Source organism: Manis javanica, chromosome X (assembly GCF_040802235.1).
Source record: "Manis javanica isolate MJ-LG chromosome X, MJ_LKY, whole genome shotgun sequence".
NCBI classification, from domain to species: Eukaryota; Metazoa; Chordata; class Mammalia; order Pholidota; family Manidae; genus Manis; species Manis javanica.
The window spans coordinates 97944798-97967729 of record NC_133174.1 but is presented as its reverse complement, the minus strand read 5'-3'; the positions used below and the strand labels follow the sequence as shown (position 1 = coordinate 97967729).

The following is a 22932-nucleotide window of genomic DNA, read 5'->3' as shown; positions in this document are numbered from 1 at the left end:
TAGCACTGATTCTGACATTCATTTGTGCTTCTGACAATCCTGAAAGGTGCCAGTAAAACAATGAATGACCTTCCATGCAGCCTTTCATCCTCAAATAAAATGGTCAAAGATTTTAGTATTCTGTTTATAAAATATATCCATGCCACTTACTCTTATCTTTCCTTGGACAAAATTAGTAATATCTTCATTTGAATCAAACACAGATAAAGTCTTCATGATATTTTGTTCCAACCAATCCCAATGTTTGGTTATTTCTTCTCTGTTGGCTCCTGATTAATAAGAGAATAAAATAATAGACTCAAGAGAAACTCCACAGCAAAATTGCTCCAATATTCTGAAGCTTAGTTTAAAAACAAATAAAATCATATTTCCTCATTTTCAAAAATGATCATAAAGTAATAAAGGTATCACATTTATTCTCTACTTCTTCACTATATATGGACATGAACACTATTTTTCATTATAAATAGAATAAAATTTTAATGGAAAAGGAGAAAAGTCAATATAATTCATGAGAAAAGATATAAAATTCTGAAAACAAGATGCCAGTACTCATATCTGCAGTAACCAGTATCTTTTAAGAGAATATACAGAATGCCAGAATGTAAATATATGCAATTGAATCCTTGGTCTTCAAGCAATACTGTCAGTACTGTGCCTATAATTTGTGTGACTAAAAACAGCATGCATGTGGCAATCCTATGCACACTGTATAAATGTGGATTTCAACTGTGGCAGCTCTACTAACCTCAGAAAGTCTGGAGCCTTTGCTCAGAATCACCCCTTTCATTTAAAGGTCTATCAACTTAAATTTCATGAAAGAGGTTACAAACCCTGTACCAAGGTTAAATCCATGTACCAACTGAATCAGTATTAGGTGGCTTGTTGAAGGTCAGATTAAATATTAAAGTTAGTTCTGGGTTGCTTTGGCTTGAAGAACATTTCATTATCAATCTCCCCCATAAACCACATACCTTTATGATCTCCCCAGCACTGTGGATTATACACATTGATTCAAAAGAAATATCTTGACTTCTTAGTATGTTTTAAGTTATATGGAGAGTGACACATTAAAAAACTTATTGGACATGCAAAATTACCTATTTCCTACAATTGTTAGAATTATGTTACTAAAGTCACCATACCACATGTAATAACTTTCTTTGATGAACCACAAATAAAAGCCATAGGGAAATTTTAAGGCCTTTGTTTTGGTCCTTTAGGTATAATGAAGCTTCATTAGTAGGTAATTACTATATTTTTGGGTCAGGTTAATTTTGGGGGGAGTAAGTTATATAGTCATCCTCTCCTATTTTTTAAAGTAGAAATAACAGTTTTTCTTTCTAAATAATTTCTACTGACTGATTTAAAATTGAGGTTACAGATGTCTTTTGACACCAGCAGTTTTAGTTTAAATGTGGCATTCCATTTAATAGAAGCAGGGGAAAACATTCACCAGCAACACTAAAATTTATAAGAAAATGCAAAAAACAAGCCACATATCTTAAAAATTTAATTGTATGCTGCATGTTCACACATATGAACTATCGAGAAATTCATAAGGTTTTGTTGTTGTTGTTAAAGTATATCGACTTGAGAAGAGAGGGGAAGAAGAAAGAGAAAAAGGCAGTCTTTCAACATTAAAAAGGCCAGAAATCTGGGACTCTAATTTGGACCAATATTACAATGGCATCAATAAAAGAAGTAATAAACTGTCATTGTGGGGTTTTTTTTTAGTTGCTTTATTAGGAAGAATTATCCTTATTCCTTTTCTGCCCACAATATATATGTATGTGGAAACAGCTGATTTACCCCAGCATGAATGAATACACAGCATTACCTATAAGACATCCACTCACAGTTCAAGGATTGAACTTTTGTGAGGATGTAGGTATGTAACTAAAAAGTGTTGAATTTTTCAGGCTTATACTTTCTTAGGGGACAAACTTTAAGTTCTGGGCTTATTCTCCTCATCTGAGTTTATCAGAAATGAAACAAAGTATTTTATGGTAAGTTCTCATCTTCCCAGCAATTGGGTGAAGCAGGATAAGTAAATGGAGAATGTAGTCATATAGCATATAGATTTTGACCAAAATTTGCTCTGAATCAGCACTGCTGGAACATACACTTCAAGTCCCTCACAGTAATGGACTTTTTACAAATTGTAATAATCTGTAATCCTTAAACAATTAGATGTCTTGCTATTCTTTCAAAGTAGGTGCACATTTCACTTTTTCTAAATAGGGAGTATTAATAAATACAATATTTATCAGTATCCTTATTTGTTTGAATTATAGGTTTTCAAAACCTTACTCACCACATGCAATTGACAGGTAAACCTGAGAATCTGGTGTCTGGTGTAAGATGCGAAACGGAGCTACTTTAGCAGTGGAGTCTAAGACTGAATCAAGAGTTCCAACGATAAGCCCTGTTGTAATAAAGGGACTGATGAAATAAGGATTTTACAAGAGAAAATAAGTATCACTTCATACGACAAACAACTAATGAATTTTTTAAAAATTTTCATTAAGGTATGATTGATATACACTCTTCTGAAGGTTTCACATGAAAAAACAATGTGGTTACTACATTTACCCATATTATCAAGTCCCCACCCATACCCCAATGCAGTCACCGTCCATCAGTGCAGCAAGCAACTAATGAATTAAAAAAAAAAATTCTAGCCCGAAGTTTCCTCAGAGATTTTTCGTGAAGAAAAATACATTCTGGATTAAGAGATGTTCTGATGTGAGTAGTGCTTGAGAAAATTATCTTTCATTAAAAGAGTAAGTCAAGGTTAATTGCCCAAATCTCACAATATATTTGGAGCACTTATATACCTCTTTTACAAGGTTGTGTATATAGCAGGTAAGAATATAGATTCTGGTACCAGAGACTATGCGGGTTTGAATCCTGGCCCTGTCACTTACTTGTGTCAACTTAAGCCAGTAGTACCTTTTTATCCCCCTCATTTGTAAAATAAGGGGGATAAAACAAAACCTACCACAAAGGGTTGTTGTGAAGATGAAATTAGTTATTATTACATGTAAAACACTTAGAAGAATGTTCAGCACATAGTAAAACACTCAACATTAGCTAATATCATTATTAAAGAAAATTTTGGACTTTAAAACCTTGATTAAAATACTCAGGTAAAGGGGTTTTCTTTTTAAAACATAATTCTTAGTCCCTCAATTTGTAATTCAATGCTTTTGCTCGATTAGTTCCTACTGAATTACCTGACTACATTTCTTATTTCTCCCTGGAACAAAATTTGCTGTTTTCTTAAATAACCAATGAATTTCTCTCTTAGGGTCTTTGCTAAACATTCCTTTTTTTTTTTTTTTTTTTTTTTTTTACCTAGAAAGGCTAACGCAAGCCTTCTATCCCAGTCCAACTAATCCACATTCTACATTTTCCTCAAGATCCACTTCCTCTGTGAAATCTTCAGCAGCAACCCCAAGCAATAATGCCTTCCATTTCTTCTGATTACTTATAGCACTTAAAGTCTATACAACACAACCTAGCATATTAGGCTAGTTATTACAACTACTTTCTAAGTGCTTCATGTATATTAATCTCTTCTTCTTATCTAGATTATTAGCTTTCTGAGGGCAATAACCATTGTCTTCTACCTTTGGGTTTGTATCCTTAACTTTCAATATATTGGTGGGCACAGAATGAACAAAACTGATTTAACAATCAAAGAGGAGGCTGAAATATATATAAATCTACCTTTCTTTTCTGGAAGTTTTCATTGGTTGGTTGAGCATTGGTTTTGCTTTATGAGACATTTCTCTTTAATTTAGCATACAGAATTTTCAGAAAAAATTAAATCAGTTATAAAGCAGACTTTTAGCTATTTTCCTATCTTTACCCACTTAAAAGGAATTAAGATTTCAAGCAAGCTTTGAATGAGAATATAGGTAGGTTGGCAGATGTGAGGTAGGAAGTTATTATAAGCATAGAGGGTGGCAAATTAGAAGAGTAGGAGATAGAACAAAGAGATAAAGAGAAATTTGGCTCATATTAAAGGAAGAGTGGGAGAGTATATGGAGGAATAGGTAAAGAGTAAAAACGGGGCTCACAGATACAGCATAATATCAATTAGCAATGTGACAGTTTTGATAGTGGGGGTAAAGAAGTGAGAAAGACTTTGGGAATGAAAACATGCAGATTATAGAGAAAATAAGTTATCTGATATGAAAAAAAACTTTATAATGGGAATTGAAGGCTTTGTTTAAGAAACAGAAATAAGAAAATCCAGACAAATATGAAAGAGGGGGTACTGCAGAAGAAAGAATGTGAATGAGAAGGAAAGACACAGGAAGTAATATTTCAACTAATAATGAGGGAATTACTGGAGGGTATGGAGATAAAAGGAAAAATAATTCCGTCATTTTCAGTGTGAAGTGACTATGAGAAACTGGAGATTTGGCTAAGAGATCAAAGATAAAGTGGGAGTTGCTCAAAAATAAATAAAGAAAAGTGGAAGTTAAACATACATATACAGATTATCTCTTCAGAGCTTGCGATTTAAATTATTCAGGAAATGGAAAAAAGGAGAATGTTCTCAGTTTGAAGACAGGAAAGTGAAAATACTCAAAAGAAAGATAGAAGAGTGGTAGTCAAAGACAACCAAAAGAGGTAACCTTTCATGTTGAAAAACAGAATCAAGTGTATGAATCTATGTATATATACATATAATAACTTGACAAATTTGTCAAACTAAAGGAATTATAACTTCAAATAAAAGCACCATTGAACACAGTACTGTTTAAGCAGCTAGATTTGCCTTCCAATAATTTAAATTTTAAAAAAGGTTTCAAGAAAGTTATTTTTAAATTTGCCAAGGAAAAATCATTAATTTCACCCTTACCACATTTTGAATAAAGCTAACTCAAATCTTATTTCCTTATTTATACACACAAGAAAAAGTAATATTAGAAGAACAGGTTAGAAAGAACAAAGAGGTAAGGAAAAGTTCAGTTTCACTGAAAGTTTACAGTGGGAGTGTGGATATGTGCAGAAGCAGAGAGGAAAGGAAAAGCCACAGATAAACTCTTGAGTAATAGTAACAATTAGTTCTCTGAATGAAAGTTTTAAGATCGAGGACAAAGTGCTTAAAATCACTGGCAAGAAAGGTCACTTTTTTTTTATGTTTTTTTTAAATTTTTTATTTATTTTTATTTATTTATTTTTTTTATTTTTTATTTTTTGAGAGGGCATCTCTCATATTTATTGATCAAATGGTTGTTAACAACAATAAAATTCAGTATAGGGGGGTCAATGCTCAATGTACAATCATTAATCCATCTCAAGCCTAATTCTCGTCAGTCTCCAATCTTCTGAAGCATAACAAACAAGTTCTTACATGGTGAACGAATTCTTCCACAGTGAATAAATTCTTACATGGTGAACAGTACAAGGGCATTCATCACAGAAACTTTCGGTTTTGATCATGCATTATGACCTATAAACAATCAGGTCAAATATGAATATTCGTTTGATTTTTGTACTTGATTTATATGTTGATCCCACATTTCTCCTATTATTATTCTTATTTTTATTTTTAATAAAATGCTGAAGTGGTAGGTAGATTCAAGATAAAGGTAGAAAACATAGTTTAGTGCTGTAAGAGGGCAAATGTAGATGATCAGATGATCAGGTGTGTGCCTATGGACCAAGTATTAATCCAGGCTAGACAAGGGCAGCAAGACATCCACGGATGCAGAAGATTTCTCTCAAAGCAGGGGGGGTGAGGTTCTGAGCCTCACCTCTGTTGATCCCCAAATTCTCACCTGATGGCCCCCCTGTGACTGTGCCTGTCTTAGGTTGTTCCTCCCTTGAGGAATCTTACCCGTCTCTGGCTAACCAGTCATCTTCCGGGGCCATACAGGGAAATGTAAAGTTGGTAAGTGAGAGAGAAGCCATATTGTTTGCAAAGGTTAGCTTTTTACTTCTTTGCAGATTTATGCCCTGTGGCTTCTATGCCCAGCACTTGTCTCGAGGTATCTTTACCACCTGGAGGAATTATGATACTCGGTAAATTCGATATGAGGCACGAATTCTATTTAAGGGTTGTAATTAGGAAGGAAGAAGAAAAGCTATAGATGTAGCATATGAAGGAAACATGGGAGGATTGATTATTTCTTTGACATATCTTCTTGTAGAGTACCTTAAGTATGTATAGGTTTTAAACTACTAATTTGCACACACATATTAACATAATAGGAATACGGTGACATAAACAAAGCAAATCTATAATTACCATCCATCTCCAGTGAAGCCAAGAAAACCATTTAGGCACCCTAGGCATTTGTGAAAATTTATCTATGATATGATGGATATTGTCCAACTGTACTTGAACCATTAGACAAATTAAAGCAGCCCATTTCTGGGATCTGTTCACATCCCATATGTTCTTTTAACCATAGATAGTCTATAGTCATGAGATTTTGGAGTGCTACAACTTGCACCCCTCCCAACTCCTGGTTGAGTTCCAACAGTACAGATCCGGTCAAATTCGTTGTCTCACTGTATGCACATGCCAGCCTAGACATCTCCCTCCTCATTCCTATGGCAAGTCCAGGAGACGGTGGGCTGGATGCAGCCACAACCGCAGCATCGTCCGGATCCCTGTGGAGGCTTTTTGATGATCATCCCCCGGCACAAGTCCCCCAGAGAGTGCTGATGCCGGAAGCTCCTCCTCATATCGTATCTTAGTTCATTTTCTGGGTATCCAAGCTAGGCCTTGATCTTCTGCATAGAAACAAACAGACCCTTTGCCCACACTTTGACATGCCCTCTATACCACTGTGCAGAACTCATTGGAGGTCAGCACACAATAACTGCTTTTTTTTTTTTTTTTAATTAAGAGAAAGGAATATTATCAGAAAAAAGTACCTCCATAGCTGATCATCTGACACCCTTTAAGTGATCAACATTAAGGATATTTAAAGCATGCGTTGATCTTTGATTTACCAATAGTTTTATCCTGTTAAGGAGTAATCCCCCTTTTCTTTCTTTCTTTCTTTTTCTTTTTCTTTTTTTTAATTTTTAATCTACACTTACATGAAGAATACTATGTTTACTATGCTCTCCCCTATATCAGGTCCCCCCTAACAACCACATTACGGTTACTGTCCATCAGCTTAGCAAAATGTTGTAGAGTCACTACTTGTCCTCTCTGTGTTGTGCAGCCCACCCTCCCCTTTCTCCCTCCCCCCATGCATGGTAATCTTAATACCCCTCTTCTTCTTCACCCCTCTTATCCCTCCCTGCCCACCCATCCTCCCCAGTTCCTTTCCCTTTGGTACGTGTTAGTCCATTTTTGGGTTCTGTAATTCCACTGCTGTTTTGTTCCTTCAGTTTTTTCTTTGTTCCTATACTCCTCAGATGAGTGAAATCATTTGGTATTTCTCTTTCTCCGCTTGGCTTATTTCACTGAGCATAATACTCTCCAGCTCCATCCATGTTGCTGCAAATGGTTGGATTTTTTCACTTCTTATGGCTGAGTAGTATTCCATTGTGTATATGTACCACATCTTCTTTATCCATTCATCTACCGATGGACATTTAGGTTGCTTCCAATTCTTGGCTATTGTAAATAGTGCTGCGATAAACATAGGAGTGCATCTGTCTTTCTCAAACTTGATTGCTGCGTTCTTAGGGTAAATTCCTAGGAGTGGAATTCCTGGGTCAAATGGTAGGTCTGTTTTGAGCATTTTGACGCACCTCCATACTGCTTTCCACAATGGTTGAACTAATTTACATTCCCACCAGCAGTGTAGGAGGGTTCCCCTTTCCCCACAGCCTCGCCAACATTTGTTGTTGTTTTTCTTTTGGATGGCAGCTATCCTTACTGGTGTGAGGTGATACCTCATTGTAGTTTTAATTTGCATTTCTCTGATAATTAGTGATGTGGAGCATCTTTTCATGTGTCTCTTGGCCATCTGTATTTCTTTTTTGGAGAACTGTCTGTTCAGTTCCTCTGCCCATTTTTTAATTGGGTTATTTGTTTTTTGTTTGTTGAGGCGTGTGAGCTCTTTATATATTCTGGACATCAAGCCTTTATCGGATCTGTCATTTTCAAATATATTCTCCCATACTGTAGGGTTCCTTTTTGTTCTATTGATGGTGTCTTTCGCTGTACAGAAGCTTTTCAGCTTAATGTAGTCCCACTTGCTCATTTTTGCTGTTGTTTTCCTTGCCCGGGGAGATATGTTCAAGAAGAGATCACTCATGTTTATGTCTAAGAGGTTTATGCCTATGTTTTTTTCCAAGAGTTTAATGGTTTCATGACTTACATTCAGGTCTTTGATCCATTTTGAGTTTACCTTTGTATATGGGGTTAGACAATGGTCCAGTTTCATTCTCCTACATGTAGCTGTCCAGTTTTGCCAGCACCATCTGTTGAAGAGACTGTCATTTTGCCATTGTATGTCCATGGCTCCTTTATCAAATATTAATTGACCATATATGTTTGGGTTAATTTCTGGGGTCTCTAATCTGTTCCACTGGTCTGTGGCTCTGTTCTTGTGCCCGTACCAAATTGTCTTGATTACTATGGCTTTGTAGTAGAGCTTGAAGTTGGGGAGTGAGATCCCCCCTACTTTATTCTTCTTTTTCAGGATTGCTTTGGCTATTCGGGGTCTTTGGTGTTTCCATATGAATTTTTGAATTATTTGTTCCAATTCATTGAAGAATGTTGCTGGTAATTTGAGAGGGATTGCATCAAATCTGTATATTGCTTTGGGCAGGATGGCCATTTTGACGATATTAATTCTTCCTAGCCATGAGCATGGGATGAGTTTCCATTTATTAGTGTCCCCTTTAATTTCTCTTAAGAGTGACTTGTAGTTTTCAGAGTATAAGTCTTTCACTTCTTTGGTTAGGTTTATTCCTAGGTATTTTATTCTTTTTGATGCAATGGTGAATGGAATTGTTTTCCTGATTTCTCTTTCTATTGATTTGTTGTTAGTGTATAGGAAAGCTACAGATTTCTGTGTGTTAATTTTGTATCCTGCAACTTTGCTGTATTCCGCTATCAGTTCTAGTAGTTTTGGAGTGGAGTCTTTAGGGTTTTTTATGTACAGTATCATATCATCTGCAAATAGTGACAGTTTAACTTCTTCTTTACCAATCTGGATTCCTTGTATTTCTTTGTTTTGTCTGATTGCCGTGGCTAGGACCTCCAGTACTATGTTAAATAACAGTGGGGAGAGTGGGCATCCCTGTCTGGTTCCCGATCTCAGAGGAAATGCTTTCAGCTTCTCGCTGTTCAGTATAATGCTGGCTGTGGGTTTATCATATATGGCCTTTATTATGTTCAGGTACTTGCCCTCTATACCCATTTTGTTGAGAGTTTTTATCATGAATGGATGTTGAATTTTATCAAATGCTTTTTCAGCATCTATGGAGATGATCATGTGGTTTTTGTCCTTCTTTTTGTTGATGTGGTGGATGATGTTGATGGATTTTGAATGTTGTACCATCCTTGCATCCCTGGGATGAATCCCACTTGGTCATGGTGTACGATCCTTTTGATGTATTTTTGTTCTTGGGTAGTTTTTTGATTACTGTTTCAATTTCTTTGCTTGTAATTGGTTTGTTTAACTTTTGTGTTTCTTCCTTGGTCAGTCTTGGGAGGTTGTATTTTTCTAGGAAGTTGTCCATTTCTTCTAGGTTTTCCAGCTTGTTGGCATATAGGTTTTCATAGTAGTCTTTAATAATTCTTTGTATTTCTGTGGAGTCTGTCGTGATTTTTCCATTCTCATTTCTGATTATGTTGATTTGTGTTGACTCTCTTTTTCTCTTAATAAGTTGGGCTAGAGGCTTATCTATTTTGTTTATTTTCTCAAAGAACCAGCTCTTGGTCTCGTTGATTTTTGCTATTGTTTTATTCTTCTCAATTTTGTTTATTTCTTCTCTGATCTTTATTATGTCCCTCCTTCTGCTGACTTTAGGCCTCATTTGTTCTTCTTTTTCCAGTTTTAATAATTGTGATGTTAGACTATTCATTTGGGATTGTTCTTCCTTCTTCAAGTGTGCCTGGATTGCTATATACTTTCCTCTTAAGACTGCTTTCGCTGCATCCCACAGAAGTTGGGGCTTAGTGTTGTTGTTGTCATTTGTTTTTATATATTCCTTGATCTCTATTTTGATTTGTTCATTGATTCATTGATTATTTAGTAGCATGTTGTTAAGCCTCCATGTGTTTGTGAGCCTTTTTGTTTTCTTTGTAGAATTTATTTCTACTTTCATACCTTTGTGGTCTGAAAAATTGGTTGGTAGAATTTCAATATTTTGGAATTTACTGAGGCTCTTTTTGTGAGCTAGTATGTGGTCTATTCTGGAGAATGTTCCATGTGCACTTGAGAAGAATGTATATCCTGTTGCTTTTGGATGTAGAGTCCTATAGATGTCTATTAGGTCCATCTGTTCTAGTGTGTTGTTCAGTGCCTGTGTGTCTTTACTTATTTTCTGCCTGGTGGATCTATCCTTTGGGGTGAGTGGTGTGTTGAAGTCTCCTACAATGAATGCATTGCAGTCTATTTCCCTCTTTAGTTCTGTTAGTATTTGCTTCACATATGCTGGTGCTCCTGTATTGGGTGCATATCCTCTTGTTGGACTGAGCCCTTTATCATTATGTAGTATCCTTCTTTATCTCTTGTTACTTTCCTTGTTTTGAAGTCTATTTTGTCTGATATTAGTACTGCAACCCCTGCTTTCTTCTCACTGTTGTTTGCCTGAAATATGTTTTTCCATCCCTTGACTTTTAGTCTATGCTTATCTTTGGGTTTAAGGTGAGTTTCTTGTAAGCAGCATATAGATGGGTCTTGCTTTTTTATCCATTCTATTACTCTATGTCTTTTGATTGGTGCATTAAGTCCATTTACATTTAGGGTGACTATTGAGAGATATGTACTTATTGCCATTGCAGGCTTTAGATTCGTGGTTACCAAAGGTTCAAGGTTAGCTTCTTTAGTATCTTACTGCCTAACTTAGCTCGCTTATTGAGCTATTATATACACTGTCTGGAGATTCTTTTCTTCTCTCCCTTCTTATTCCTCCTCCTCCATTCTTCATATGTTGTGTGTTTTGTTCTGTGCTCTTTTTAGGGGTGCTCCCATCTAGAGCAGTCCCTGTAGGATGCCCTGTAGAGGTGGTTTGTGGGAAGCAAATTCCCTCAGCTTTTGCTTGTCTGGGAATTGTTTAATCCCGCCATCATATTTAAATGATAGTCGTGCTGGATACAGTATCCTTGGTTCAAGGCCCTTCTGTTTCATTGCATTAAGTATATCATGCCATTCTCTTCTGGCCTGTAGGGTTTCTGTCGAGAAGTCTGATGTTAGGCTGATGGGTTTTCCTTTATAGGTGACCTTTTTCTCTCTAGCTGCCTTTAAAACTCTTTCCTTGTCCTTGATCCTTGCCATTTTAATTACTATGTGTCTTGGTGTTGTCCTCCTTGGATCGTTTCTGTTGGGAGTTCTGTGTAATTCCATGGTCTGTTCGATTATTTCCTCCCCCAATTTGGGGAAGTTTTCAGCAATTATTTCTTCAAAGAGACTTTCTATTGCTTTTCCTCTTTCTTCCTCTTCTGGTATCCCTATAATACGAATATTATTCCTTTTGGATTGGTCACATATTTCTCTTAGTGTTGTTTCATTCCTGGAGATCCTTTTATCTCTCTCTGTATCAGCTTCTATACGTTCCTGTTCTCTGGCTTCTATTCCTTCAATGGCCTCTTGCATCTTATCCATTCTGCTTATAAATCCTTCCAGGGATTGTTTCACTTCTGTGATCTCCTTCCTGACATCTGTGATCTCCTTCCGGACTTCATCCCACTGCTCTTGCATTTTTCTCTGCATCTCATCCCACTGCTCTTGCATTTTTCTCTGCATCTCATCCCATTGCTCTTGCATTTTTCTCTGCATCTCTGTCAGCATGTTCATGACTTTTATTTTGAATTCTTTTTCAGGAGGACTGGTTAGGTCTGTCTCCCTCTCAGGTGTTGTCTCTGTGATCTTTGTCTGCCTGTAGTTTTGCCTTTTCATGGTGATAGAGATAGTTTGCAGATCTGGTACAAGTGACCTCTGGAAGAGCTTCCCTTCTTGTTGGTTTGTGGCATTCTCCTGGGAGAATAGCGACCTCTAGTGGCTTGTGCTGGGCAGCTGTGCGCAGACAGGGCTTCTTCTTCCTGCCCAGTTGCTTTGGGGTTTATCTCCGCTGTTGCTGTGGGCTTGGCCTGGCTGGGGCTGTTCCTCCAAAATGGTGGAGCCCCGTTGGAGGGGGAGCGGCCGGGAGGCTATTTATTTCCGTAAGGGGCCTCTGTGCTCCCTGCTGCCCAGGGGGTTAGAGTGCCCAGAGATCCCCAGATTCCCTGCCTCTGGTCTAAGTGACCTGTCCTGCCCCTTTAAGACTTCCAAAAAGCACTCTCCAAACCAAAACAACAGCAGCAATGAGAGAGGGAACAGAAAGGAAAAAAAAAAGGAAAAAACACGCGATTTTTTTTTTTTTTTTTTTTGTCCTCAGGTGCCGGTCCCAGGCACCCGCTCACTGGTCCTGCTGCCCTGTCTCCCTAGCACCAGGGTCCCTGTCCTTTCAAGGCTTCCAAAAAGCACCCACCCACCGGTCCCGCAGGGAAGGAACGCTCGATATTCTTTGTCCTCAGGCGCTGGTCCCAGGCACCCGCTCACCAGTCTCGCTGCCCTGCCTCCCTAGCACCAGGGTCCCTGTCCCTTTAAGGCTTCCAAAAAGCACTCGCCAAAAAGAGAGAAAAAAAGGGGAAAAACGCGCGATTTCCTCCGTCCTCAGGTGCCGGTCTCAGGCACCCGCCCACCAGTCCCACAGGGAAAAACGCGCGATATTCTTTGTCCTCAGGCACCAGTCCCAGGCACCCGCTCACCAGTCCTGCCGCCCTGCCTCCCTAGCACCAGGGTCCCTGTCCCTTTTAGGCTTCCAAAAAGCACTCGCAAAAAAGAGAAAAAAAAAAGGGGAAAAACGCGCGATTTCCTCTGTCCTCAAGTGCCGGTCTCAGGCACCCGCCCCCCCGGTCCCGCAGGGAAAAACGTGGGATATTCTTTGTCCTCAGGCGCCGGTCCCAGGCACCCGCTCACCAGTCCCGCCACCCTGCCTCCCTAGCACCGGGGTCCCTGTCCCTTTAAGGCTTTCAAAAAGCGCTCGCCAAAAAGAGAAAAAAAAAAAAAAGGGAAAAACGCGCGATTTCCTCCGTCCTCAAGCGCCGGTCTCAGGCACCCGCCCGCCGGTCCCGCAGGGAGAAACGCGGGATATTCTTTGTCCTCAGGCGCCGGTCCCAGGCACCTGCTCACCGGTCCCGCCACCCTGCCTCCCTAGCAACAGGGGCCCGTCCCTTTAAGGCTTCCAAAAAGCACTTGCCAAAAAAAAAACCGCTCCGGTTTCTTTCCACCCGCCAGGAGCCGGGGGGAGGGGCGCTCGAGTCCCGCCGGGCCGGGACTTGTATCTTACCCCCTTCGCAAGGCGCTGGCTTCTTGCAGGTGTGGATGTGGTCTGGATGTTGTCCTGTGTCCTGTGGTCTCTATTTTAGGAAGATTTTTCTTTGGTATATTTTCATAGCTCTATGTGTTTTTGGGAGGAGATTTCCACTGCTCTACTCACGCCGCCATCCTGGCTCCGCCCCTCCGAAAGGTCACTTTTTTGCAGCAGAAATGTTTGCAAGATTATAAATGCCCTACACTGTGTAGAGAGGAAATTGTTCAGTTTTTGTAAGTGCATTAAATCAGGCAGTTATTGTAAAACTATGCAACACATAATTTGGAAGTTAGTACTAGAATACATTTCCAGTCACTTGGGGAACTCTTCCAGCTCATTAAGCTACAATCCTCAGCACATCCCTGCAAGTCATTCAGGAATTAATATGTGCCAATATCTGGGTTCTAAAAGCACAAGAAGAGCAGCAGATAATTTTGGGTTGCTTGTTCCACATACACAGAGGTTTATCATCTGACTGTCTGAAAATCCAAGCTCATCAATCAGCCTAAACAATAGGAAGTTCTATAGTTACAGTAAATTGGGAAGAGAATAAATACTGTTTGTCAGCTGCATGACAGAACAAGAGATTTAAATATATCAAGAACTTCAAATAATCTTTTGAATGTCTTCAACTGAGTAAGGTACCAATGTTCTGGACCTTGATACAGATTTATGGGATTTTGGTAGCATCCTGCCATACAAAAGTAACACCAAACTTCTTAAATTCACTGAAATTGATGTGAAATACTTTTTATTAAATAGTATAGCAACATAACAAAAGAGTAAAGTTCCATTAATTTTTTAAAAAATAAGCAGTTTGCAGATAATGATTATTGCTCATAAACCAATTATTTTTGGCTGGACAGAGATAAAGCACCATTGACTTTAGAAATGGAAAATCTCCTACAAAGCCATTAAGTCTAACCTTCAACACATTCATCTACTCTGTAAACAGTATTTCTGATAGAAAGCCTAGTTTTTTCTAACTCCAGAGAGTTATTTCTCCCAAGGCAGCCTACTGCATTGGTGGTAATTTCTATTAATTAGAAAGTCCTTTCTAAAATATGAAAGGATTTATATATATCCAAAGGTTATAGTCAGGGCTGGCTTCATGGGTTTGTGACCTGTCCATAGGACCCCATGCTCATAAGGACTCTGCTTGGTTTAATGCTCTGCTGTCATGGTCTTGAAATTCTTAACTTTTGAAGAAGAGCCCTGCATTTTCACTTTCCACTGGGGCCCACAAATTAGGTAGTTGATACTGGCTTATGGTGGTTATCTCTGGGCAGGGGGATGATGGCTGACCATTTTCTTTTTTATACTTAAACATATTTTCTGAAATTTTTACAATGAACATATTTTTAACCTTTAATATAGAAAAATAGAACTATTTCTTACACAGTTAAAAAAAAAAGAAAAAGGAATGTCTTTCTTAGGATAAATAAAATGCTACTTCCTTCCAACTTTGGGACAACCCAAAACATACTCTACTCAACATTAGTCAGTATTATGATTGTACATATCTTTTCTCCCCTTGCTTATTCTTCTCTTCTAGCTTAAAACATACCTAGTTCTTTCAACTGTTGTAAGAGATTGTCCTCTTATTCTTCTACCATTCTCTTTATATACCTATTTGTCAAAGTCTTTTATAAAATGTGCCAATCAAACCTGAATACTAAATGTGTTCTGAACAAAAGCAGGTTTTTTATATGATGGGCTCCATAGTTCTATTAATGCAGTCTAAGAGCATACTAGCTTTTTTAAGCTACTATATCATATTACACTAAACTGTGACCAAGTAACCTACTTTGATCTTCTTCACAAATATAAGCACCAACCTGGGTAGTCTCTGTCCTGTACAGCTGTTGTTTTCAAAAACCTAAATGTCATTTACATTTACCCATGTTAGATTTTCTCACTGATTTCACCTGTGCATTCTAACTTGTCCAGACATTTCTGAATCTTGATTTCATCTTCTATGACAGTGATTCTTGACCCAAATTACAAATCTGAATCATTTGGAAGAGTTTTTTAAATTATTCAAGCTCAAGTTTTTGAAACTACTAAAGCCCAGAGACTCTAATTTAATTTATATAAGGGTAAGGCTTGGGCGTTCTATTTTTTCCTTAACTTTGCATTACAAAAATTTTCAAACATAAAAAAGTAGAGAATAATACTGAAAATTTTATGTTCCCATCACCTGACTCAATAATTGCATCATTTCTCCCTCCTAGAGTATTTTAAAGTAAATCCCATACATCATATAATTTTACCCACAAATACTCCCAGGTAATTTAGTTTGCTTTAAAAGATTCTTTGCTGAATCTAATATGCAGCCAGTGTTGAGAAAATTGCTCTTAGGTAATAATCATCCCTTTCAATTTTCAGACATCTGCAAATGTGATAAACATTTCTTTTTCGTATTAGGCCAATGAGAATGATGAACAGGTAGGACGAAAGGCTGAGTGGTAGAGGGGAGGCCATTAAAACTGCCAGAGCTTGAAGGTGGTACTCATCAGTGTGCTAGTTTAGTCCACTTTAGCTTGACAAGTGGCTCTTTCTGCCTGTAAACTAGATTGAGGGCCCTGTGTAAGGCAACACTGCTCTAGGGGCAGAAGAGTCATTTAAATGAACTTCCTAATTACAAACAAGATTTATTTCCATTCTAAGTAAAATGTTCAACTATAAATTTGGCCCTAAAAATCATTGCTGGAACTTTATTGTGGATTCCCTATCTTATCATAAGTTGCCATGTTTACAAACTCAAACGAGTACACCTTTACTGAATTTTTTATAATCTCAACTGGATTAAATGTTAATGAACAAACTAATCAGTAAACTACCAACACAAAAATGTAGGAAATACATTCAAATAGGAGAAAGTAGTGTTCTCAGTAGAGGTTGTGAGTTTTCTATTACTTTAGCTACCAGATCTAAGTCCTTAAAACAGGACTGTGAATGCTTATTTTAGAATAATCCAATAGCCACAGTTGGCATTCTGAAAATTGCCAACTTTACACTAAGAATTTTGGAAAACAGATAATAAAAATAATTCTTCTTTTGTCCTGTTTTCCCTCTCCCTGCATTCTTCTAACGACATTTACTTGAAAACTGGATATCTGTAAGCACTCATTTCCTTCCTTAACTGAAATCTTTGTTCATTAAAGGATTTAGACTTTTTTTTAGGGGAAGTAACTGATGCCACAAATGGCAGATTATAACGTCATGTGGGAAAGAAGAATTATCAATCAAACCCAGTACATTTCCAAAATTAAAACATAGGGAAATAAGAGAATTGTTACCATCTCTATTTATACCCAGTACATTTCCAAAATTAAAACATAGGGAAATAAGAGAATTGTTACCATCTCTATTTATACCACTTTCTTATATTTCAAGACTTACTCATCAATGTACAAAAAGAGTAGCCCTCAAATAATTAAATAAAATGCAACACCTGAATTCCTAGGTGCAAAGCAACAAGCAAGCGTGGCAGCAAATCAAAGAACTCATATCCAATACTTGAAAAAGATTATTTAGAAGAACTGCATCTGGACATTATTTTGGTCAGTTTAAAACAGAAGACAACTAATGCAATGATAAAAAAAATTAACAAATGTGATTATCCCTGGTTTTAACATTCACTTCTTTATACTGAAGTAAAGGAGAAAAAACAAAACCATCTAGGGTAGAGCTGAAAGAACAATGAAGACAAAAGACAAAAATTTAATTCTCAGGTTCTTTTAATTCTCCATCTTATGTTTTCCTTTTCTGTAGATGAGGATATTGCTCTTCAGGAACCTTTTCTAGGTGCTAAGGCCACTATAGCTTGAGTCTCATATTTTCATAAATGAATCTGGAATACTTGCTGTGTTCCCAACAACTGCCATCTTTTGCTTTTGCACTGTCATATTATTCCTCCCACTTAGAATGTCCTCCCCACTTCTACCAAACCACATCCCAGATATTATTAGTGCACATAGATGGCTGATTTAATTCAAAAGCAATCCAAACTAGTTTTTTTTGACAAGATGCTCCACAGATGTCACACTGGAATTCTGCCACCAGAATACCACCTATTGTTATTAATCACTACTTTGATGAAATCTTTGTATCATTTAACAGGACATCTTGATAAGTATACTTTATACCAGAGCTGACCTTGGAAAATTGCTTTGGGGGTTTCAAATACCCCTCATTCATATAACTAAGATAACAAGTTATATGTAATCTTCCACAGCACTCAGTAAGACAGCAAGTGATGCTTATATCTGTAGAAACACTGCTTGAGAACTTCTAGGTTTTAGGCAATTGTAGATAAAAAAGAAATGGTGTTTTGATATTTTATTCTAATACTGTACATCATTCTGATTATAAACCATAAACGGGGAGGGAGAGGGAGAGGGAGAGGGAGAGGGAAGTAGAAAGGAGAGGGAGAGGGAGAGGGAAGGAGGGAGAGGGAGAGGGAGAGGGAAGGAGGGAGAGGGAGAGGGAGAGGGAGAGGGAAGGAGGGAGAGGGAGAGGGAGAGGGGAAGGAGGGAGAGGGAGAGGGAAGGAGGGAGAGGGAGAGGGAGAGGGAAGGAGGGAGAGGGACAGGGAGAGGGAAGGAGGGAGAGGGAAGGAGGGAGAGGGAGAGGGAAGGAGGGAGAGGGAGAGGGAGAGGGAGAGGGAGAGGGAGAGGGAGAGGGAGAGGGAAGGAGGGAGAGGGAGAGGGAAGGAGGGAGAGGGAGAGGGAAGGAGGGAGAGGGAGAGGGAGAGGGAAGGAGGGAGAGGGAAGGAGGGAGAGGGAGAGGGAGAGGAAAGGAGGGAGAGGGAGAGGGAAGGAGGGGGAGGGAAGGAGGGAGAGGGAAGGAGGGAGAGGGAAGGAGGGAAGGAGGGAGAGGGAGAGGGAAGCAGGGAGAGGGAGAGGGAGAGGGAGAGGGAGAAGCAAGCGCAGTGTTATCAACAAGTGCCTAAAAAAAGTCCTAAGGCTTAATAGGTATGCAGTCAATAATTCTTCCACTACTGCCAAAAAAAAAAAAGTTGTGACATCGACCATCCTTCATTTCTCAAAACCTACTACAAAGCTGTCTTTTCTAATTCAGAGATCTTTATTAAAGTAATTTTTAAATTGATTTCACACATGCATCAAAACATTCCCGGGAGGGAGTGTGGGAGGGGAGCACACATGTAAATTGCCCTTCCTAGGGACTGCCCTATGGGATTTTTCTCTTTAATAAGCCAAAATGATATTTATTAATTTATAGTGCCTGAGAGGAGTGTGGGGGGAGGGTTGGTATTCCTTACCTAAGATGAAATATCATGGCCACCATTTTGGCACCCCAGTCCCAGTAATGCGGTACTGGGAGACTAAAAATTTTATCATGTGAGCATGGAATGCAGGGATATTTTACTAAGAAAAATGTAATGAGAACATTTTCAGAGTTGGGCTCCTTTACTTGGGGGTGAGGAAAAAGGAGAGAAAAGTCTTTGAGGAATGGTCATTAGGAAGTTTTTAAAAAGGCTACCTTATTGTTTTTTATGTATGTGTTTATGGCAAATCATTTACAGAGATTTGATAAGTTTACATAAATACCACAAAACATTTTGAAATGGACAGCTCATTTCAAACATTATCATGTTCTAATTTTTACAGATGTTTTAATTTCTAAATAATGATGCCAAGATGAAAGAGGAAATAAGGGAACAGAATCTAAAACTTTTCCATTTTACTATGTTTTTTTCCTTAATCTTGTTCTACATCACAAAAACCAGGTCTACTGAGGGAGATTATCAATCCAACACCCAAGGTCCTGCTTACACTATTCAGATGTGGATTCAAGAGTTAAAACACTCAAAACAAACTATCCAAATTAAAGCTTCCAGATTGTCAGGTCTTCCTAGGTCTCATACACTAGACTTCGTAATAGAATGTACCCCATAATTCCACTCATATAGTGGCTCCACTCTGCCAAGCAGAACAAACTGCTGATCTATGCTTAATAAAGCAAATATGCATAAATTATTTGTAATTACATTAAACCAAGTGCTAAATTTAGGTGCCATAGAAAAGTCATTACCCTTATCAGCCAGGAGGAACAAGGAATAATGAATGTAACTGCAAAACTCTAAAAGAGTGAATTACTTCTCTAAATTGAAGAAAATCACTTCAGCTGCAAAATAATCTTATGGTATCACAAAAATTTCCATAAGATATTCCACCCAGCTGTAAACCAGGACAATTAAGATAACGTTAGGCAAATGAGACATAACGTATTAGATATCCACTGAAAGTGCTTCAGAAATTTAGACAAGGACCTCAGATTTTAACTTACAAAATAGTCTCCTGCTATAACCTTCTTAGGGTTGCCTTTTGCTCCAATTCTATTATTAGAAAAAAAAGAGTCAACTAACTTCACCAAGTCCACAGCTAAATTACATTACTGGTATTTACTGCTAATTATCACATGGCAAAGAAATGAAATCTTAAAGGAAGTACAACTATTAACATATCTAAATAGTTATTACCTTTTCATCATTAAATAAAATGTATAAACAAATCTCTTAAAGGGGTAGCACGTAACACTGGATTTCAGAAAACAAAAGTGGACAAAGGCAAGCTTATGCTGGCATACAGTCAAGCTCCTGTGAGAACTAATCCATTTGTGGAAAGCACAGCAAAGCTTTTGGCTTCAGTTTTAAGTAAGAATACAATAACTGACCAGCTCTGAAAATCACCACACACTTTTGCTCTCAACCAGAAAGAACCCAACAAACCTTAAAAACATGTCTTTGCTTCTTTCTCATAGATTTTGTTTAATTTATATAACATACAGCTCTCATGTGGAATTTTCAAGCACTTTGACAATACCCCAGGTAAAAGTTAATGCTGAGATATAAATTGACCACAAAAATGGGACTATATCTGATCTCAACATACACGTGTGGTAGAAATCTTGGTTTATTTCTTCAGACAAATCTCTTACTATAGAGATATGGGGAACAGTAATTGGTAGTGGGTGGGATAGAGATAAGAAACTGGTGCAATTGGCCCAAGCTTTAAGAAAGAGTGTCAAATAATAAACCAAACACAGAAAACAAGACGTGATTATTTAAAGGAAAGTTGCAAAAAGTAAAAAAAAAAATTAATCCTACATCACAGTGATTGGATCTCAAGAATCTGATTTACATATTTTTCAGAAACAGTTGTACAAAGTGAAATAATACTTCCTCAGTAAATGTGTGCAGGAGCACCAGAAAAATTCTGGGAAACTAAAATATGCTGTAACACAAGGCTATAAGATCTATTTTAAATAATTGACCTGTTCTCAACGGACTCAAGAGGATGAATTATATCACTGGGCAATCATGAACACTGATTTTCAATTTTTAATCTGGAAAGTATATGCATCTTTTAAACAGAAGGACTCCTCTGCAAAATAACACCTGCAATTTAAAAAAATCAGAAAATGACAAAACGTCAAGTTTAACAAAGCAATTTTTGTTACCATGTTTTAGAAAGGGCCCTTTTAGAAGCTACTGAGTAAGATGAATAGGTCTCACAAGATTCTTTTTTTAAATGGCCTGTGGAACCTCAGAATTCTCTCCACCCTGGTGGCTTGGAAATAAAAAAGGAAATAGCACATGTTTATCACCATTTTAACAACATACGTTGATTTGGCACCTATTATTTTTCATCTTATCGTCTTAACTTTGGGAGGTAGACACCATCTTACAAAAGAGGAAAAGCAGTGTCATCACCTCCATAAATCTTTACCCAACCCTTAAGTTATTTGGTTCTAATTATAATTTGCCTAGTTAACTAGTTACTGGGTATAATTATAATTTGCGTGGTTTACCGGTCACTTCCTTCCAACACAACCCTTTCCCCCTTATTCAAAGGTGGGGACCTGAACCTTAATTGTCTTTGTACTGTACCATTCCATGTGGCACATAGTAGGCGCTTATGGTTGAATAAATCTGTCGAATGTCACTCAACAAGAGATAAGAATGGGACTGAAATACAAATTTTTGGACTCTTCCCCCATCCCGCTACATCCAGCTGCCTAAATTAAGCCTGGTCCACAGCTTCAAGGCCTTAATACCAAAGCAGAGTGGTCATGAAAAAGATCTCTGGTCTCCCCAGTGTCCAAAAGTTGGAATGCCCCTGCCCAAGACGAGTGGTCTCAAAATAAAGTTCTTTGTAGGCTTTAAACATTTGATCAAGGAATACGTTCTTGTCAATCAAATAGCTGAAGGCAGGGTGGATGAGACTGGAATAAACTTCTGTTTAATTGGTTTGCTTACAATCATGGCTTTAAAAGAAAGGGCAGCGCCAAACACTCCAGATAAATAAATTACGTCGGTTACTTTTGAGAGGGAATCTCAAGGTTAGAAAACCTGGCGACCAAGTAAAAGGTGCTCAGTTGGAAGAGGTCAGCAATTCTGAGACCTATTCTTCGCCCTCTCCCCACACCCACTTCCCCCCACTATCTAATCTCTCATTCAAAGCCTATCCCTCCGGATGTAATTGGGGCTCCTCCCTTTCTCCTCACCATCCTCATCTCCGACACCCCACCAACACCATTTACATTCCCGGGGAGGGGTTGTGTGTTGGGGGGTGGTGATTATCGATAGGTGGATTTGTGAAAAAAGTTCGGTCCACAAAAACGAACTGGCCCCTGTCACCAGCCTAAATGCGACCTGTGGAGGTCTAACATTCGTAATCAGCCCCCTCCCCCATGGGAAGAGACAGGGCAGGTACTTTGCCTCAGAAGGAACCCCTTCTTTTCCTCTGATTCTTCCTTTGCCCTAGAAAGAACCCCTTCTTCCTTTCCCTGTCCCACCCAAAGGGCAACTGCTGGTCCCGTGAGGCATTCTCAGGACTCGGGGAGGGTAATGGAAAAAGGCGGTGGCGGGAGCAGTATACCGTCCCTCCGCTCAGGGTTTGGGATCCGGCGGCGGGTAGCGACGAGTAACTGTTTTCCTCATCACCTTTTAAGTACCAGCTAACACGGCCCCGCGGTGGGTCGGAGTGGCCGGCACAGCTTACCTGTGAGCCCCCCTCCGCCTTCCTCCCCGTAGCCCCGACGCCGTTGCAGCACGAAGTAGTCGTTGGACCTCTCCATCAGCCACAGCTTCAGCGCATTTTTCAGGAGCACTTCCTCAGGCTTCAGCCACATTGCGAAGAACTTTGTGCTGCCCAGGAGCAGCGACCCAGATGCTCTGCTCACCTCACCCTCTACCCCTTTCTTCCCTTCTACTTCTCCCACCAAATCTTTCTCAGGCAGCAGCGGCTCGGGTTCAGCTTTTCCACACTTCCCCCAATCCGCCCTTCTCTCCCACGTAGGCAGCGAGATTGCCAATTCGCTCCCACAGTGCTACCGCCCGACTGGGAAATAGTCTCGCTTCTTCACCTCCTGGGAGTTGTAGTTTGCT

At 38.7% G+C, this 22932-nt stretch overlaps 1 protein-coding gene across 5 annotated transcripts in view; it reads right to left on the bottom strand.

Annotated features, from left to right (window-relative positions):
- The window catches only part of TBC1D8B (TBC1 domain family member 8B), an 81022-nt gene extending 58173 nt beyond the window's left edge, over positions 1–22849 (bottom strand). For 4 of the 5 annotated variants that reach the window (XR_005053905.2, XM_036991435.2, XM_073227344.1 and 1 more), the window contains exons 1-3: positions 22547–22849; positions 2318–2428; positions 151–269 (exon numbers count right to left, since the gene is read on the bottom strand). Coding sequence is in view for 4 of the 5 variants with exons in the window: in XM_036991435.2 (XP_036847330.1) it covers positions 151–269; positions 2318–2428; positions 22547–22676 (360 nt within the window). In the remaining variant the exon portion in view is untranslated. Of the gene's footprint in view, positions 1–150; positions 270–2317; positions 2429–13491; positions 13713–22546 lie in introns of those variants that run through there. The other variant, XM_073227342.1, reaches the window with a different exon arrangement.
- Positions 22850–22932: the final 83 nt, after the last annotated feature.